Source organism: Brachionichthys hirsutus, unplaced genomic scaffold, assembly GCF_040956055.1.
Source record: "Brachionichthys hirsutus isolate HB-005 unplaced genomic scaffold, CSIRO-AGI_Bhir_v1 contig_1378, whole genome shotgun sequence".
NCBI classification, from domain to species: Eukaryota; Metazoa; Chordata; class Actinopteri; order Lophiiformes; family Brachionichthyidae; genus Brachionichthys; species Brachionichthys hirsutus.
This window is the reverse complement of record NW_027180474.1, coordinates 67,550-87,627: the sequence shown is the minus strand read 5'-3', so window position 1 is coordinate 87,627 and position 20,078 is coordinate 67,550. Positions and strand designations below refer to the sequence as shown.

Below are 20,078 nucleotides of genomic sequence, written 5' to 3'. Positions count from 1 at the left end.
TTTCCACAACTGCAAGGTAAATAAAGGGATTATACTAAACCGGAAACATTCCTTCTATAATAGTATTTCGGTTCAGCTGACTTTATTGTCTCCTGCAGGAGAAGTTTGCCATGGACAGCTGCTAATAGCTATTTAGCAAGAGCTCATACAATGTTGCTGAAATTAAGTTAACTGACTAAAATGACATGGAGGGCAGTGTACTTTTCCTTGTGGGGGGGGGGGGGGGCAGCTCAACAACTCTGGTGATTAATTTGACAGGTGACCAATTCTTAAAAACATCACCTTTTCGCTATTCCTTATACACATTTCCTCACAGCTGTTGATGGAGTTTCTACCGTGGTACGCTGACACTACGTCCTGTCAACGTCACCGCCACTATGAACATGCGTGTGGGCTGCTGTGCTACCTGCAGGATATCTGTTTCTTCTGCATCGTGATTCCATCAGTCTGCCTCAGCAGGTTCCCATGGTGCTGACGGTGGTATAGCTGAACTTGGACAAGGATGCTCCCGTTGCCATGACATCCTCATCGTTATCCTGAAGACCGCGATGACGGCAGCGACGGCAAAGCGCGGCGCAGCATGAGAACGTAGCAAGCAGAGCTTTGCGAAAACGTGTGTTCATGAAGCAGTAAATAATTGGGTTGACGCAGGCAGATATATAGCTCAGCAAATGGATGTAAGCCATTGGCGTCCCAGAGAGGGCCTGTTTGGCAGAGACGTCATCAAAAGCCCGCCAGGTGTTGGCACAGTAAAGTGGCATCCAGCACAGAAAGAACAGAACAACAATGACCACCAGCATGCGGATAACGCGCTTCTTGGCCTCCAGCTTCGCTTCGGATGTGTTACTGCGTGGTCCTTCTACCTTGGCCTTCCTGGTGGATGAAGTCATGGTGGACATCTCCATTGATCGCGGCCGCTGGGCAACATTAACGTAACATCCATCTCCATCATCGCTGCCGGTGGACACTGCTGAGGTAAGTCCATTCTTCACATCTGATTGGGAGAGCAGAGCGAAAGAGACTCGTATAATAAATGTAATGGATTTAAATCCTGCATTATTTGACCTGTGTGTGTATGTATATAGTATATAATTTTCATAATTTAATAGAAAAACTTGAAATAAATCCTTAACATTAACAAGCTTTTGCTTTCAAATGAGTAAATCTGGCGGCTGGAAAACAGCCACGATTTAAAAGCTGTGGAGCTTCATCTTGTTGTAACAGTTTTTATTCCCCTTATTTTTGACTAATATTTCAGCAACTGGATAAAAAAAAAATATTTTATCAGTGAAATTGGCTGCAGCTGGTCCATAAAAAAAAAAGGAATTAACAAATGAGGCAAAGTGCCGAGGCGCTGTGCTAATTATGCAGAGTGAATCAGAGCTCCTAAAGACCTGCAGCTCACCTTAATGAAAAGAAGGACAAGGAGTTCTTGCTGAACCTCAGCAACCATCCAGGGATACTGCAATTTAGTCATAAAATCTAATTCTACAAAGTACAATTCACATTGATTGTAGTAATTAGAGCACTAAGCCAAGCCAATCCTAACAGGAACTGATGCCGTGCAGACATTTTATGTGCTTTTCTAAACCACCGCTGGATTATTAAATCATGCACATTTTCAAAGAGGTAATTTTTTTATGCTTTGCTTCCTGATGTTTTTTTTTTTAATTTGCCGAGTTATTTTTGCATCAAACTCTGTTTTTCAAGCTTTTTTTTTTAAGGACATCTCTCTCTGAACAGAATGCGACGTCCAGGCCCGCGGCTGCCTGCCAATTCCCTCCTCTAATGGAGGACCAGGAATCACACAGCATCATGCTCTCATCCAGATTCACTGTCATATGCCCACAAGAGATTATGCTTCACTTAACCTGCACACATTACAATTATTGCCGTGCTAATGAAATTAAGTCATGACGTTTCACATCATTGGTGGTTAACTTTACACCATCCAGTTATCTAATGTCAATCAAAAAGTCACAATAGAAAATTCCAGATACAGATAGATTGATGAATTTACAATATTCCCGAATTATGAAAATTAAAAAGTAAAATCAGATCATATTTAAAATGTTTCTTCGAAAATGACTTTGAGAAAAGAATCAGAAGAGTGAAAACGCATTTCTGTTTCATGGCCTTTCCTTTGTTGATGTTCTATCTATTTAAATTTTGTGTTGAATAACAAGATCTCATTACTGACTGTTTTAGGTGCACAACCTCTCGTCAGTGATGCATTTATTTTGTGATGCATAGATAAAGTCTTTCTGATTAGTGGTTAGACGAGCTTTTATTTTCACTAAATTCATTCTCTTTTTTTTTAACAACCAACATTACTAACGAAAACAGAGACAGACAGCCTAATTAAATGCAATGTTACCAGCAAATTATAATAATAGGCAAAAAAAAAATACAAATGCTGTTTAAATGCACTTGAATGTGGAAATATTACGTATTATAAGTTATAAGTTTGATGCAGCTCAAAAAGTCCAATGTTGGAATATCTATTGGAAATACCGGTACTCAAACACATAAATAAACTTGTTGCTTTTGCTCGTGGCCATGAATCATTAATCAAAGCATTATCTGTCTATTATTCATCTCTCCAACATGTGGTGTGCGTTGTCTCACCAGGACAGTCCTTTCTGTGGCCTATCTCAAAGTGGATGCCTCTATAAAGTTCCCTGGAAATTAGTCCATAAGCCACAATCATCACCAACCCTGGGATCGCAAACAGCACAAGAAGAAGCAGAATATACCTGAAAAAGACAGAATGGAGAGGTTGAGATCCAGCTTCCATGAAGATATTATATCCATACGGGGACAACGTTGTTTACACACCTCTGTTAATGAAGGAAAACCCCACAAGGATTAATCAAATAACTTGAAACTGACAAAATTAAAGACATTTAACCCACATTGCTTTAGAATTGTGCGTCAACAGAATCATAATGATGATGCCCTTAACTTAATATTTTGTTTAAAAACCTTTTAAGGCAATACGTTCTCCTTGAGCTGGATTATCATAGAGTGGAAAGTCCTAAGAATAGCTGATTGCTATTTTTAATAGAACAAATATAAAATAATAATAAAGTCTGCCGAGATAATGTGTGTGAAGATGAAAGCGCATGTTTGTGTTTTTGTGTAGTTATCTTGCTCTCCAATGTGAACCACTGATTCTTTTTTTAGAGCTTATTGCTTAGTGGGAAATGACAGTTGAAGGAGTTGTGTGTGTGGCAGGCGTTTATTTGCTCCACGAGTGATAATTGATTATACCCATCCAAAATAAGGGATGAAACCCACTTGTAGGTTATAAATAATGATTGCGTGGATGACCTTTGCGTGAGTCTGTTTATCTGCATATTACACTCCCAACTAACGTGAAATATAACTTAATACAGTTTTATTCAGTTCTGTTAGCTAAGTATTGGCTTACCCGTGAAACTTTAGACAGAAGCCGTGAAACTTAAGTGACTTTATGGCCGCTGTTGTTCGGTGCAAGACAATAACCTCTTTCAAGCAAATGACTGACGATTATTTAATTCTTCTGGTTGCCCTTAGGCGCCGCTACATTTTCACAAAGCAGTGCAAAAGAGTTGCCTGAAGATTTCAAAATGAAACACTCACCACGTTTGCTCTGCCGTTGCGAGGGGCCACATGTGGCGACACTGGTGAGCAGTGGTGTTGTCAGCGCGCTTAAAAGAGTCCAAGTGACTGATGATTGGATATGGAATCATGATGAGGAAGGCCAGCACCCATGTAGCAGCAATCACTCGATAGGCATGAGACCGGGTCTGCCACACCCGAGACTTCAGAGGATTACAGATTGCGCTGTAACGCTCAATCGCTATGGCAACCAGGCTAAATGTGGAGATGCTCACTGATATACCTGTAGCAAAACAACAACAGATTGTTTTAAAAGTCAGTAAACATGTGGCGCTTCTTTGTGTTCTCAGATGTTATTGTGTCTTTATGAATGGAAAGTTATTACAGCGCTGCCATCAGAATAGAGTTAGGATAATAAAAGGTAAAAACACGATGGCTGATGTGCGCTTAATATCCACAGTAATAACCGAGACCAATATGTGGTGCTCTGTGGAGATGTGCTTGTGAATGAAATAATATAATGCAGGGGGGGGGGGCTTTGATGATATCTGGGTGTTGGTAGGAGAAATCATTTTGGTCCAGGCCACTGATGTGATCTGGCATCTCCCTCCTGACAGGGCACGACGGGAAATTACTCTTTTCTCTTTACCTCTGTTTTCATGTGTGCGTGTGTGTGTGTGTTTTGTTGTAGTTTTTTTTTGCTGGGGCGGGGGGGGGGGGGGGGGTAGAGTCTTAGATTTATTAGGTGTTCATGGGGAAAGCATTTTTATGCGTCAGGATTACAGTATGAAGAACAGTATGTGATTCCAATGGAAGTCAATGGGAACAAAAATCTCCTCTTCTTCACACCACGCAACGGAAGGTCAACAACAAATCCTGACCACAGTTACCTTTTAAACTATTTATTGATTTTTAGAATACAGGGTCCTGCTGGTATTGTCTTCCTCTTCCAGCTCCTCTTTGTCTTTCTCCGAATCAAGCTCCTCCTCCAGAAGGCGAGCCTCATTAGAACCTGAGGTTCTCTCTTTGCCATTTTTCTGGGATGTGGAGGCCACGTCTTTCTCCTGTAGCTCCTCCTCCTTCCCCAACTGAACGTTTGTCTCTTCAGGAGGATATGACTACTCCTCCTGCTCATCCCAGCGACGCTCCAGCTCCTTCAGAGCCATCTTAGTGGTGTTGGTTTCCAGAATTTGTTCCACAATGGTCTTGACGTACTGCAATCTGGACCTCCTGTAGCAGGGAGGCGTTCTCCTGTTGGAGTTGGAGGCTCAGTTGACGGCACTACATGTTGTAGCTGGCGATTCTCTGTACGCCCCACCTGAAGTTGGGCTTCATGGTCATCCTGCATTCTCTCCATCAGCGCCTTCCACTGCCCGTCTCTCATCTGAGGAGTGCCGCCCTTTCGTGCTCCTGCTCCCACTCCAGCAGCTTCATCTCAGCATGCGTCTCCTTCACTCCTTCTCTGAAGGGCGTTGGGGTCGACCGACTGCTGCACCTCACAGGGGGCCGTTACTTGTGCCTCCAGATACCGGACTTGATCTGCTGTGTTCTCCTGTTTGGCTTCATGCAGCTCTGTTTTTAAATGGGGAATCTCCTCCTTCAGAAGCTCCTTCGCTGTGCTCCACGGGTGGCCATCTTTCTTTGCCTGAAGCTTCTCATGGAATACCATCAGCAGCTTCTCCTCGAGCTGGATGTTGAACCTCCCCACACGTTTGCTCTGGGAGAGGCTCAGAGTCGTCATCCAGCTCACGTCTGAGACGTTTCTTAGCCTGCATTGTATTCTGCGTTTGCACGCCGAGGAAGCGAAACAGATCGTCCTTCTCAATGTCAGAGTGGATTCTGTCCGTCAGTGGGTCCATTTTAATGGGGCTATTCAAATTGTGTTTAAGGTATGTCTTCTTCTGGATGTTTATTTATCTGTTAGAACCTTCCAGTGTCAACATACCAAGTGTCTAATTATGACATTGTTACAGGGTTAATCATTTCCGCAAATTTTTGTTAAATGCCTCCATTGTAAGTAAATGGGAAAATCCAGATTTTTTTTGTATCCAGACGGGTATCAGGATTACTCTCAATATTTAATGGGATCAAAATTGTATCCGAATTTATAAATTTATAAATAAATGCCATCAAAAACATAACCTTCTTGGTCGAGGTAAAAATTGATTAAACCTCCTCCACAATCCATTCCAGATGATTCGATGAGTGTGTGTGTGTGTGTGTGTGTGTGTGTGACTCAGGGATGCGCTGTCTTTTTGGTACCGATGGGAGCAGCTTTAGAGCAGATCTCATTGAAGCAAATACCAATCAGCCAGCAGGCCCTTCACTCAGTGCATCATGATGATGGCTCTGCTTTATTCAGTGCCGTGTGCTTAATTTAATCCACCTTTTCTATTCAGTTCCCGGAGGTTCATGCCCTCGGGGTACGCACAGTGTTCCTGTCCTCGCTCATGTTTGTCTCTAAATTTCACATTACCGCAATCATTTTGTTGTTGTTCTCCGTTTCACAAATTGTATTCACTCGCATCTCTATTTGCATGGAGTATTAAGTGTATTTTTATATTCTCCTAACTTAAAGGGGACATATTATGAAGAAAATCACTTTTCCCATGTTTCTACACGATTATTTTGGTGGTTTCGGGTCATTACCAACCCAAAAACTACTGAATCAAACCATCCAGTCAATCCTCCGTAGTTTGCTTTTTTGGTGGTAATGTTACGGCAAAAAATGTTTTTAGTATGTGCTAAAAGTATATTGCCATGGTAGCGTGCAGCTACTCGCGTGTCCTCTATGAATTTCGGTTTTTTCGGTTTCATTTTCAGAGGCGTTTCTGACAGCTGTTTGAGACAGAAATGACGGACGCTGTCCTGCAGCATCTGTTTGCTATTTTGACCAAAGACTGTCACAGATATTTCATGTAAGTATTTGGGAACTGCAATAACTTGTGTAAAAAGTGTATAATATGTGACCTTCAACCCCCCCCCCCCCCCCCCCCCGTTCTCTCATTCTCTCACCCATAAGGTAGGACACTATCTTGCACATGGCAGCTCCAAAGATGAAGTCCTTGAGGATGTTGGGGATGAGGGTGAAGGGCATGCAGAAGAGCGCCATCATGAGGTCACTGACAGCCAGCGACAGCAGGAAGGTGTTGGTGACGGTGCGCATTCGTTTATTGGCCGTCAGCACCACAATGATGAGCAGGTTGCCAATTACACTCAGGAAGAAGATGAGCGAGTAGAGCAGGATCCGCAGAGTGTGGTCCCCATCTAGCACAGAAAAGGAGCAATATCAATACAATGACTCTGTCTTCATGAATCCTGGCAGCATTCAGACAATAATGTTATACTCCTTGTGGTAAACGGAGCGGAAGGGTTTATTCAAACTGGCTGAGAATCTGAAAAAAAACATAATGATTGTATTTCAAGTTTGCATTTTTTTTTCTATGTCCATTTCCTCCTTCCAATTTATGAAAAATGTGGCAAAGCTACTGCAGACCTGAACGACTGGTATCTGGGGACATTTTACATCATGTCAGCAGGAAAGGTTGTGTTTTGAACATGGGCAACCTGAAAGCTTTTATTTACTCTGAAACAGAGGTTAATCCCACCATTGCTGATTCATATTTTCTGGCTGATCATCACTCTCAACTCACTGACTCTCAGCATCCTGAATGTTAATAGTCTAACACTATATAGAGTATTAATTCCCCTCCACTCCGACAACTCGCAGGATGAGCAATGAATTTAGCCTCAGTCAGTAAGTCAGTCTTCCTCCGTTGGATTGTCCCATTATATGTCCTTTCCTTCGCCGTCTCTCTCACTCACCTCTATGCAAATATAGAACAATCTAATAGAGTGGCTTTCTGCTGACAGTGCATCAGGATTCCTTCATTAGAGCAAGTAAAAGTGTTGCATTTTGTGCAAGCATCACACGAGCATGATGAAAACATCCAGACTGACGATTGGGAGAATAAGAGCCAACACTCCTTTATTACTTTCTCTCCCTCGTCTCGTGAAATATGTTGCCTAATCAAAGTCAATGACTCTTCCTCTGTGCACTCTGGCTGTGCAGGAATTCACACACACTTCCAACAGCTGCTCCTGGTAGTGTGTGTGTGTTGAGAGCATTATCACTCACCTTCTCTCAACAATGTTCCACCTTGCAGGTCTTGCTGTTGCTTAAGTTCTGTAGCCTGGCTGGGTCCGTTCATGCTGATGCAAATACTGTATTCAACGAGTATCTGGCCCGACCCAGCTGGGTGATACGTATAGTAATACTACACAGACTGCTCTTTGTGTACTAGAAGTGCTGTGAGGAGCTGAGTCGTTGGCCGGGCACTTGACTTTGGTTTTCAGCGTAGGTCGACGGTCAAACTGCTTCTTTCAAGGAGGCTACATGATTAGTTTGTTTTATTACCTCCAGCAAGAAGGTCATGTTTCCGCCTGTCTGTCCGTCTGTCTGTTGGCATGATCATTGTTTTAAACCCTGCAGAAGTAGATTTGCATAAAGAGGTGGATCCGTGTTTAGTTGTTGTTTTTCTAACCCTGAGGGCAGCCATCTAAATTAAAGAAATTAGACACACATTTGCACGAAACCTTTAACAGCGCGCAGGTGGATGGGACGTGTGATTTTCGGAAAAACAACTCGCCAGGCAGAACGGGAAAGGTTGACTCTTTCACTGCCGTTTTTTCCCATACACTAAGATTATGGATGGACCCAAGTTCTTGGTGTGTGTTTTCATGGGCAAAGGATCTAAATACAGACGCTAGAGAAGGGGTCCTCTGGAGGGAAGGATCAGCCTTGGCAGAGGTTGGTGGCTTCTTTTTGACACTGAATGTTTCTTTCTTTTTGTCCATAACCTCCACGTACTATCTGTGTGATGTGTCTCTATCTGCTTCTCTGTATTGTTCAACATATGTTGTGTTGAGACCTTGATGTGTGTGTTCTGTATTTTACAAAGTTTAGTTAAATTGTGCAAATTCGCACTCAATTGAAAATTACCACATTGATTGAAATGCTAATTTTATGATCAGTTTGTCAGACCAGGCTATTGGTAAATGTTGCAGCTGCAGTGCTAATCCAATATGGTAAAAGTCACCTCAGGCTAAATCCGTAAACCAGCTGCAACCCAGAATTACTGATAGTCACAGAATGAAACCACTTTCTGTTAACAACACCACAGTAGCCACAGAAGCCGCGGTAATGGTGGTTAAACTACATGCAGGTTGCTTAGCACAGACTGCAGGCGTTCAAGGAGAAGTGAGACGGGAAGGTGTGAAGGATGAGGTTATACCCAGAAATGGCAGCGGTGGCGCACTGAGCGAAGAAGGAAGTAGAGAACAGTCAAAAACCAGTCATTCATTAATTTTCCAACCGCTTTGTCCATACCGGGTGGCGGGCCATGCTGGAGCCCATCTCAGCAGTCAATGGGCGAGAGTAAAATGAAAACCAAACAGTCACTGTTAGGCAGTCCAAAGACAAGGCTTCCAACCTCATAAAGTCATAAAGGGGTCCGATATACACCATCAAGAAAAATGTCTTCTGGATCTGATCCAGAATGAGGTCAGGAAAAAAAATTACATTTTAACATTGAAACTCCATTTATGGATTCAAAAATCAGTCTGATTCACTTTGACCTTTAACAGACCAGGAGTAAACGTATCTCAGACTTTACATCATCAGTTTCTAATACAATTATTCCTTTAACAAAATGTAATATTAGCGCAAAAGTCTGATCAAATCCTGTTAAAAAAAAGCTCCTCTAACCCAACGATTTAGTTCAGATGTTGGGAAAACACTCGCAGTAACAAATAAACTTTGCTAAAAATGTAAAGAATCAGGAGGCATTAATGCTTTTCTGTTTTCAGTTTGATGCAGAAATGTCTTGATGCTAAATCTACCTTTTTGGGAGCAAAGGAGGAAGTCATGGGGTGTTTTTAAAGAGCGATATCATGTCTGTGGGGAGGAGGGCAGGATGGGTCAACAGGACATTAGACTTTAGTGACGGAGACAGATGTCCATCTTCGAAAAAAGCTTGGCAATCGAGCGGCTTTAAAACAGTGACGCCGTGAGCATTTAGACCGGTTCCCCTGATGGGTCACTTTTACGATGCAATTGTATCTTCCAGAGTGTACGATGGATGACTGCTGATCCAGTCCGGTCAGCAGCCTGCCATTATATTTGTCTGCTCACAAAAGGACTCCCCCCACTGCTGTCTTCTTGATCAACTACACAACACTTCAGAAAAGGCTGTTTGCTCTGCAGCCATCTCACTAATATAGCATCAGAAGCAGCACTGTTAACAACTTTAAACCAGTTGCCTATGCTACGAAGCAGCGTTTGTAATGAGCAAAGGAACTTCTTGCCAGGGTGCATCGTCATGGTAACTCATACATCACACTTTAAGTAACAGGTTGTGTTTTAGATTCCAATAAAAACACATGATGACACCACATGCTGGTCAAATAAATGTCTCTCTCAATTATCAAAAGTGTGGAGGGCCCATGGAAAACAGTATAAATAGTAATTACTAACAAATCTTGTGGTCACGTTTGGAGGATGTTGGGGCTTCCAGCTCATTTATTTTTGACAGATTACAAAATATTCCGATCCAGATCCAGCAAAGCGCCATTGGTGAGGATGAAAACCTGCAGACAGCATGGCTGTTTGACCACAGTAGCGAAACACGGCAGGAATGATAAATGGGTTAAAAAAGAAATCCAACTGAAGAGAAGTGACCATCTGAGTGGTGGTCTGAAGGTGCAATTACGTATACATAAATCACGCTTTATGTATAATTCTGTCATTCTCATCAGACACGAGACGCAACCGACTCTTCCTGAACTCATCAAATAGACCTATTTGGGCAATAAGTTTGTGATTTGCAGACTTCTGATTTAGCTCAGCAGCTCTATAATGGGTGAGTACTCAAAAGTACCAGTGAGGGATATCACAATGTAATAATACTGCACTACAAAGAAAAGTCCATTTATGGACGATCACGAGGAAAAGGTAAAGTGCAGAAAAATGTCCCTGGGAGTAAATTATTCACATATTAGTCATATAATGAATGTTTAAGAAGGTCAATTCCAGCTGTTTCGTATACTCTATGTCATTAAAGATTCATCTGTGGCTCTTTACTTGATTAGTATTCATTGTTTGGTTAATAAAAGAGAGAGATGCATGTAGAGTATGAATAACAACAGCCTGCAGCTTTCGGTGAGCGAGAAGTCAAACCTCAAAATGATTTGGTTTTCAGTGACCTACAAAAACAGCTAATAATATATATAAAAAATGTGTATAACAGCTTAACAAAGTTGTTTAATCTAAAACTTTGTATATGATTTTAAATATTAAAGAAAACCGTAATGTTTTGAAGAATTTGATATGCTTCGTGTGTAAAATTTTGAATTGTGTGTGGGGGGAGGGGGGGGGTTGAGCTGTAGAATAGTGCAATTATTGACTAATAAAATACTAGTGAAAATATAATAATCCCATCACTGCTCACACTGGCAGGTGGAGAAGATGTGAGAATGACTGAGTGAACAGGGAAATACTGTGAATATCGTTCATTTGTGATAAATGGAGTGTATTTCCCCTTCAAGTAGCCGATGCAAAGACACACACACACACACGCACACACACACACCTCATCAACATGGGGACCCTAACAGACGGTGAAGGATGGAGATGGATAAAAACCAAGTAAAGAGAGTGATTAAATGTTCTTTCTTCTTTACAAGCTCAAATCAATTTTGTTTTATCGATAGAAACCTAAATCAGAAACTTTCCTGCAGGCTTTGCAATCAACATCTTTATACCCTCACTTTGAATCAAGGACTAGGAAATGCTAGAAAACAGAAAAGGCTATGAAATAGAAGCAGGAAGCAGCAGCCGGTCCGTGCAGCACAGACCAGATATGACGCCATTGGACTTTTTAAATCCTCCGTGTGGGCAGGATTTGAGTCCTTGCTGTGACACATTTTCTCTCTGATCCTTATTTTTTTTATTGTATTTTATTTGTTTGTATTTCTGTAGATTTCCGCTTAACATAAAGGTAAATACTAACAAAACAACATAGCTTCAATTTAATTTAGCTTTTTCTTGTAAGCCTGCCAAGTGTATAGAGGAGCTGTTTATACAGCGCACAGCTGTTCACTTTAGACCTGTGATTTTCATTCATGACTAAAATGTCCAACAAGCCTCTTTCTTTAATGGACACATTTGCACAAATTGAGTTTTAGCCTCCTTAATCTCCAGAGATCTTCAGCTCCACCATGTCAATCAAACTCTAATCACTTGCCACTGCGTGAACTCTTGGATGACACGGCCGTGGCAGCATTTGATGAACCTTCGCGTGGTAGAACTTGCGTGTCCGCTCACCTTTCTGCGCCACGCGATGCGGTGTGAGGAATGTGGAGACGTTGCCGTCGGTGTCGTTTGTCTCCAAGTTCCCAGATCCGTTCAGCAGCGCGTCAGTCTGTCCGACGCACTCTGGGTACGTCGGTGTCTCATTGCGCGCACACAGGTCCATGTTTTTGCTCTGTTGCGCGCGGCTACAAAAAGTTCGATTTTGACCTGTATATTTCCGCGTGCGCCTCAAACATGGTGAAATGACAGGACTCCGCATCCACTGAGCTTCACCTTGATCTCCCCTAAACCGCTGCTGCTGCCTTTGACCTGTTTTTGTCTCCTGCTCTGTGAGCGCGTCAGTCAATGGTCGGCTCAGGACCGGTGCGCATGAGGAGGGCGAGTGCGCGCAAAGGAAAGTGGTCGACTAACGCTATATAGGGTGGTGTGTGTGTGTGTGTGTGTGTGTGTGTGTGTGTGTGTGTGTGCGGCGACTTTGCTGTGGACTATATCGGGCTTTTAAATTCTTGAACTGTTTATTGATAATCTTTTTTGCTATTTTCCTCGCTCAGATATAAATTATCATAGCCCCCCCCTAAATAGAAACAGGATTATTTTTTTTATTTTTTTTACTGTATATAATAAGCCTTTCATGCCGAATTCCATTCATAGAACACTTTTCCCAACGAGATTTACGCTGAACAATCCAGAACGGTGGATCAAGGCGCATGTCTGGAGGGTGATGGAGTGTGAACGTTTCGTGTTCAACATGCAGGTCTGGATAATTGTCGACTCGAACTTGCACGTAAATGTGAAGTTAGTGATCTCATGCCTTGAACGTTTCCCGAGCTCGTAATAATTATTTTCCATGTGCGCTGCTGCCCTCTTGTGGTGTGTGAGTGCACCTCCGGTCGCACAGTGCAGTGGAAACTTGTTAAATCTCATTTATTTAACATAATCATGGTCATGTTTATCATAGTTTGTTGAAGTATTTGTATTTTTTTTACTAAGTTTATGTGTGGAAAATAGAAATAACCTGACATGCACAAAAGGAAACCTGTCCTTTCCTCACTGAACTCGTTTGATGAGATGTGGCAATGATAAATCTCACTCTGTGTGGTGAGTGAAGAACACGACAATCAATCTGTAAATATTATGAGAATGTAAACGGATTAATGGCCGGTTTTGTAGAGCCGTCATCTGTTTCTAGAATGTTTAAAATCTTGGGATAATACGTTTTTGTCGATCTGAACCCGAGCAATGCATGTGATGTGTGCCTTGAGAATGGACCGGGTGCATGCTTGTTTTTCCTGAAAGCAGCGAGCGACTGCCTCTTCTGTACCACCTGTACATTTGGGAGGCTAAAATGCTGCTGCTTTCTGAGGCGTGTTATTGCTATGGAGAGCAGGGACTGTCTGCCAGGCCGCCGAATGCTCAAATGACTCCCAGAAAATAAAAAAGGGAAGGGCATTATTTCAATCGGCCTACATCAAATATTTTTTGTGGTCTAATTAACTGTCTCAAGCAGGTCATGTGCAAGATCCACTTACCCCACGTGAACGGTTCGTGTGAGGATGCCAATCAAGATGAGGAGAGAACCAGTGCAGTAATCACAAACTGGCATTACGTGTTGATCGCTGATGCTCCGCTCCATAAGAAAGCAGGTTCCAGGTCATCTCTCCTGGGGTTGACTCAGCTCATTTCTGCAACTTGGGAGGGGTGAAACATCATTAATGCATACGATGATGAAATAAAAGAGAATAAAACAGCAGCTTTGACAGATTTAGCAATCCAGAAAGGTATCGCGTCGCAGAAATACAACAGATTTCATTTTATTCCAGGTAAACAGATGGTGATGACTGAGGGGAATGGGTGGCGAATTCATCAGCGCTGAGCCAAGCTGAAGACAATTGCTGTCTCCTTCCAGTCCCATCATCTGTTCTCCGGTTGGGGCTCCTGGACCTCCCAAATCGATTGTTCAAACATAGCTCCAGGCTGGTAGCGAGTGTGTGTGTGTGTGTGGGGGGGCTGTGAGTGCTCATGTAGGTACATACGCCAGTGACTGAGTGTCCTCATGTTCAAACACAAAGACTGACGCCCCACATCCTGCTGGCATTTTGACATTTCCTGCAGTTCTCAATTTCTGGCAGACAGTCAAGCGCCATCCTGTTATTCATCAGTGCTGAGTGGGAAAAACTAACATTCACTGAACAATCAGGAATTTTCACAATTTGCTCCTTTTTAAAATGGATAGATAGATAGATGACTTTCTAGGAACATGTATAATTATGATGCTTACAAAAGGACATTTGATTCAGTCAGATGGTTCTGTTGATGATGTGATAAGACAATGGATCAACGAAAACGAGGAAGAAATAAGTAAATCAGACAAAGCTGCATAGATTGTAAACCCTTAGAAATGAATAAGATGTAACAAGCGATAACTCATCGTAATATTGTGTTATTTAACTAACAATGAATTTAACTGAGCACAACAGCCTCCCTGGTGGAATAATACATACAGCTTTGAAACAGAACTGCATGCAAAGTCATGAATTAACGTGCGTTTGCAGATTTGTTTTGCTTGTCTTTGGTCGGCTGCCACCTTTGTCCCATCCCAAGGATCGTATCATAATAACCCTTTTACAACGAGAGGACTCACCCATAGCTATCGACCATAGCAGCCAAACCTATAGAGATAAACTACGCCCCAGCATAACACGAACCTTTAGAACCTTGCAGGTGAACGTTCAGGAAATAAACGTGCATTTTGTCCACTCAAGTAGATGTTTGTTCACCCAGATTTGTATTATTATTGCATCATGTGGGCATCGACAGTATAATCTAACATCTGGTGTCCAATCAAAAATGGTGATTTGACACGATGTCCTAAGAAATGTCCCAAGTTCCGCTGTTTTAAGAGCGACGCTGTCAAGAGGAAGAAAGTTAAAAGATAAAGTGCATTGCAGCACAGCCTGTATATTGTCCCCAGAGAACAACAATAATGTAATCAGGTGAAACGACACACAAAGTGGGCCACAGTACGATTCAACAAAACACACCCATTAAAACAGCTCAACTGCAAATTGCTTGTAAAGGGGCCAACATCGTAGATATTCATGCCACAAAATATGTCTGAAATGAGGAGGATTAAGATATATGAATGTAGGGAAAAGTAAATAAAACACTTTTTCCTGAAGTTTTTTTTGTTTTTGTTTTTAATTATGTTACCATTTTTTGAGTATTTCCGTAAGGGTAATGTTGTATTGCTCACGTTAATGTTATAGTGTTTTTTAATTTGTTGTAGTGGTTTGCACTTCAGGGCCACCGTAACTATTAGTCGATGTTTCTTCATCTTAAGAAATAGTTGCCAGAAATCTTTTTTTTGGGGGGGAATAGTCTTAGTGTAACCTTATAATAATTCACATAAATTTGCTCTTATTCAATATGTAGAACTCTCAAAATCCCAAAACGCCTCGTTTATCAAATGTGACACATTTGGCTTTAAAGGGTTAATAATATATACTGATGGTGCAAAACCTTTATTTATATGAACAGTCTCTTTGTGCATAGCTGGTTTTCTTCAACCGCATGTATGATTATAGTCCTTACTGCACTATAATCATAGCTGCCATTTCAAACTGCGTCCTGAACATTTGAACACCGAATGACTGCTGAAAGGCTTCATGGTTCCATCTTCCTTTCAGAGACCGATTGCACGGGGCGGTTAAATAACTCAGCCTTTAGGCTCACCTTTGACCCATCAAAGTTCCTACGGCGTTGGGGGGAGGGGGGGCGGCTGGCAGGTTCAACAGACAGCGGCGAAGCAGTGACAGGTGAGCAACTCCTTTTGGATCTGGACACTGAGCAGGAACAAGCTGGTGAGTTTCTAAAACTTGCTTTCAACTTAACGTGCATGGATAATTATGTCATCTAATTATTTAACAAATTGAGCAAAACAGAGCATATTTACGGGGGTTAGAACTCCTTCAAGGGGCTCCATGAAAAGAAAGGATTAGTTGTTGCATGATGAGAGAGAAATTAAATCTATTATTTTATTTCAACATTTTCCATCGAGTAATTTCATCCTAATTCTCCATAAATAAAGTTAAAGTTCACTTTTTGGTGAGACTGGGCATACATGGTGGTACCGGGTCACTTAATTAAGGAGTCACACGAGATTTTAAAAATAAACTGTTGGGAACATTCGGGCGATACGAAACCAACCCACAAAAATATACATTTGCTTTATGAATATAATATGGAGATTTGTGTTGAACAAACCTTGAATAAGACCACATAGTATGTTTATATCATCTCAAGTTGTTCATTCTGAAAGCGGATCTATTGATGAGAGAAATGTGTGTAAAATTATCAAGTTGATTTTTGACTATTAATATGTATTGATTACGTTACATTTGCATCAGTGCTAAAAAAAAAAAAAAAGTATAAACAGAATTAATTTAAGGTGAATTTTATCAACAAATTCTGCAGGCGTCATATAAAGTGTTGTCTTTTTACGGAATAGCACACACACATCTTACACAACGAGAACACTGGACACACACACACGCTTAATGTCGAGCTGTCAGCGTACCGACACACACACACCCTTTATGACCTTCGCATGGCGATGTATCAGTAACAGGTGCTTCCGATGACAAAGTCCACGTCTTCTGCAGGTAACCCTTCCCACTCAGCTGCTCCATCAACCATTAACCTTAACACTCAAGCCATGCCGTGAAATCAACTTTTAATTGGAATCTATTAGCACCTCTGAGGTTTTAAAAGGCTGTACGCTCTGGCTCAGGAGGCGGCGCAGGCAGAAGGTTGGTGGTTCGAACCCCAGCCCTTAAATGAAGCACTGATCCACATTCTCCTCTCTGGTTGGGTTTCCTGCATTCGTAAAGGATTTTTATTTGTATTTTATTTCAGACCTAACCCTTCTCTCTGTCTTTTTTTAATAATTTATCTTTACAGCTGTGTTCACTATGGTCTAAAAACAAAATCACGATTTATTCCACGTAGACTATTTCACAATTGATATTAATTGGTGACATCTGGAGATAAATGTGCCGAGTGCAGAAAGCCAGTTTGACTTGTTTACATCCAAACTGAGTGAGGAGCAGATGAAAGTAGAACTGACATGACGGTTTTGTCCCTCTTGTCCACATTAGGACATGTCCGGGTACAAGCCCAGGTTGATTTCCTTGACCAAGAGGCCGGGTAGCACTTTCGGCTTTTTCTTGAGGCTGGAGCAGGGCGAGGACGGCCATCTGATCCGCTCCCTGGATATGGGCGGTCAAGCTGAGCTGGCTGGCATGAAGGACGGAGACCGCATCCTGCGGGTTAACGGAAAGTTTGTTGATGGGCTGCTCCACTCAGAGGTGATGGGATATTAATGCGGGGCATGAATTAAGTGAGACAGGACAGCATGGTGGCGCGGGAATGACTTATTTAGGAGACGTTTATCAGACAAAAACACGTCAATGACAAACACCTTTGCTTTCATCCAACATCATTTAGCAAGAAAAGAAAGACAGCTGGTTTTTTCCTTTGACCCCAGAAGACATTATTTAAGACCTCCTGCTGTGACTGTGTTCCCCCGGACAGGTGGTGGACCTGGTGAGAAACAGCGGCGTGTCGGTCACATTCCACATCCTGGACGAAGCTTCCTATAAGCATCTCAAAACGCAGGGAGTGGACCTGTCCAACCCGCAGAGCCCACTCGCTGCTAACGGCGCGGCCGAACAGGCGCCGAAACCGAAACTCTGCTACCTGATCAAGTCCAAACTGGGTTACGGGTTTTCTCTTCGCTCAGGCAAAGGTGAGCAGAGTTTGATTTGTGAACTTTAGAATAACGAATAAAGAGAGATAACATACAAATACAGCCGTTTAACATACACAGTGAGTGTGTAGAGAAAAGATGATCTAGTTTAAACCCAAGATTACCCACAATGCAAATCACCAACAGTTAGTTTTGCCAGTACTGTTGACTTATTTATGACCTCCCTGATTGATAGCGAATATATTTCTGCTTCTAAAAATCTCCTGATGTTTTTAATCGCAGTGAAACATTTATTTCCGCTGAAATATCGCCATCTTTAAATACATTTGTGCTTTGTTTTCTATTTTTCGCGGCATCCTCTCTAGATGAACCGGGGTTTTTCATGACAGAGGTGGTGCCGGGAAAAGTGGCTCACATGGCGGGGGTTAAAGGCAAAGACCGTGTGCTGGAGATCAACGGGGAGACCGTGGAAGAATCCTCACACAATCAAATCGTGGAAAAGATCAAGTTGTCCGGCGACGGCCTGATGATCCTGCTGGCTGATGAGGAAGCACAAGAATACTACAAGAACAAGCCCGTGAAGATCGGATCGTGGTTGGCCACCATCAAGTACCTTCCACACAAGCCGCGCTCCATCAGCATCATCAACGGATCCGACGGCTACGGCTTCCTGCTCCGGGAGGATCCCAGGCAGACAGGCAAGATCCGCATTGCTCTAATAAATAACACGGCAATGCTGAGAAGACTCTTGTGTTTCGACTGTGTGCTCATTATCTGCAGGCCATTTCATGAAGGCTATAGACAAGGGGGGTCCAGCAGACAGAGCAGGCATGAAGGAGGCAGACAGACTAGTCGCTGTCGATGGCAAGGATGTGGAGAAGTGCAGCCATGAGCAGGTGGTGGACATGATCAGACAGAGCGGCAGGACATGCAGCTTCCTCGTGGTCGACAAAGAGACAGACCAGATGTTCAAGCTGGTGAGGAACGTTTCCACGCTCCAACACCGTAGCTGAGACATCTCCATGACGCCGCGGCTCTGTCCCTCACAGGGGAAAGTGTCTCCTGTGGTTTTCTGTGAAGACGCGAAGACTTCCAGCTCACCACCCAGTTACAGCGAGGCCCTCAATTTACCGACTCCCAGCAGCTCGTCCTTAGCGCCCCAGGTAACGAAGGAGGGGCTCAAGCCGAAGCTGTGCACAATGGAGAAGACCTCAGGTGGCTTTGGCTTTCACCTGAACAGCATCCAGGGGGTGTGTGGGCAGTATATTATGGAGGTAAGGATCATCCACGCCACCATTTTCACAGAACCATTTCAAATCAGTGGTGAAGCACAAGCCGGTTTCAGGTGGTGAAGGGCGGAGCGGCTGACAGGGCGGGTCTGGAGGACGAGGACATCGTGGTTGAGATCAACGGGGTGAACGTGGAGAAGAACAGCCACGAGGAAGTGGTGGCAATGATCAAACGCAGTGAAAGCACGCTGGAGATGCTCGTGGCCGACAGGAGCGCCTACGACCAGCTCACGGCTAAAGGAGTGGCCATCACACGCCGGCTCCTCGGGAAAACGTCTTACGCCCAGGTTCATTCTGAAGAATCTCCCGGGACCAGTTTGGAGGACAATCTAAAAGCTGCAGGTGCCAGAGAAGCAGTGAGAGAGAGGGTGAGTAGCAGCGTGGTCCAACCTGAAGCATCTAGTGAGCAGATTGATATAAACTACGACGGACAAGGTCAACGATTTATTCGAGAGAGTTCAGCAAGTCCAACGTGATCCCTGCTGAAGCACCGCTGGAGAGATGGCTGTAGGAAAATGTAGCCGGTGGTGCATTAACGGACCAAAGTGGAGCAGGATACAGCGAAGAGTTCAACCAGAATGCATTCTCTCACCGGACCAATAACAAACAACAACAAACAAGCTGATATTACAGATCTACAGTAAACCCTGAAGCGTTCAGATAGCATTAGATGGATCTAATGGACCTTTTTTATTAATCCTCTTTTTAGCATCTGTTTTAAAAAGAAGTGATAAATGAATGTTAACTATTTTAAACGACGATCTTTTATCTTTCCTCCCCTCTAGACCTCTTCTTCGTCATCTGAAGGCAGCATTGACGTGAAACTCTGAGAAGCCATCGCCATCATCGTTTTCTGATTTGACCCGTGTCCATCTAAAGTCGCTTCTTTCAATCCGTCACATTTTTCTCTACAATCGGCACCAAGGTTTTCACACGTCCAATCATTCTGACAAAGAGAGGAAGAAAAGACAGACCGAGCGCAGTTAAAGACTTCTGAAATTGACAATATAACATCTCCACCATAGCAGATGAGTGTTGCATATAAGAG

The 20,078-nt window shown here is 42.9% G+C and overlaps 2 protein-coding genes across 2 annotated transcripts; one reads left to right on the top strand and one right to left on the bottom strand.

Annotated features, from left to right (window-relative positions):
• Window positions 1-452: 452 nt before the first annotated feature.
• Window positions 453-12,137, bottom strand: LOC137915198 (cholecystokinin receptor-like). The gene is made up of 5 exons (XM_068758638.1): window positions 11,987-12,137; window positions 6,619-6,870; window positions 3,625-3,886; window positions 2,629-2,756; window positions 453-994 (listed from the first exon to the last, which is right to left on the bottom strand). The coding sequence occupies exons 1-5, from the start codon at window positions 12,135-12,137 to the stop codon at window positions 453-455; spliced, it is 1,335 nt and encodes a 444-aa protein (XP_068614739.1).
• A 4,996-nt stretch (window positions 12,138-17,133) lies between these two features.
• LOC137915202 (Na(+)/H(+) exchange regulatory cofactor NHE-RF3-like) lies at window positions 17,134-19,860 on the top strand. The gene is made up of 7 exons (XM_068758644.1): window positions 17,134-17,340; window positions 17,567-17,780; window positions 18,107-18,439; window positions 18,522-18,718; window positions 18,791-19,015; window positions 19,087-19,398; window positions 19,816-19,860. Exons 1-7 carry the CDS (start codon window positions 17,134-17,136, stop codon window positions 19,858-19,860), a joined length of 1,533 nt encoding a protein of 510 aa, XP_068614745.1.
• Window positions 19,861-20,078: the final 218 nt, after the last annotated feature.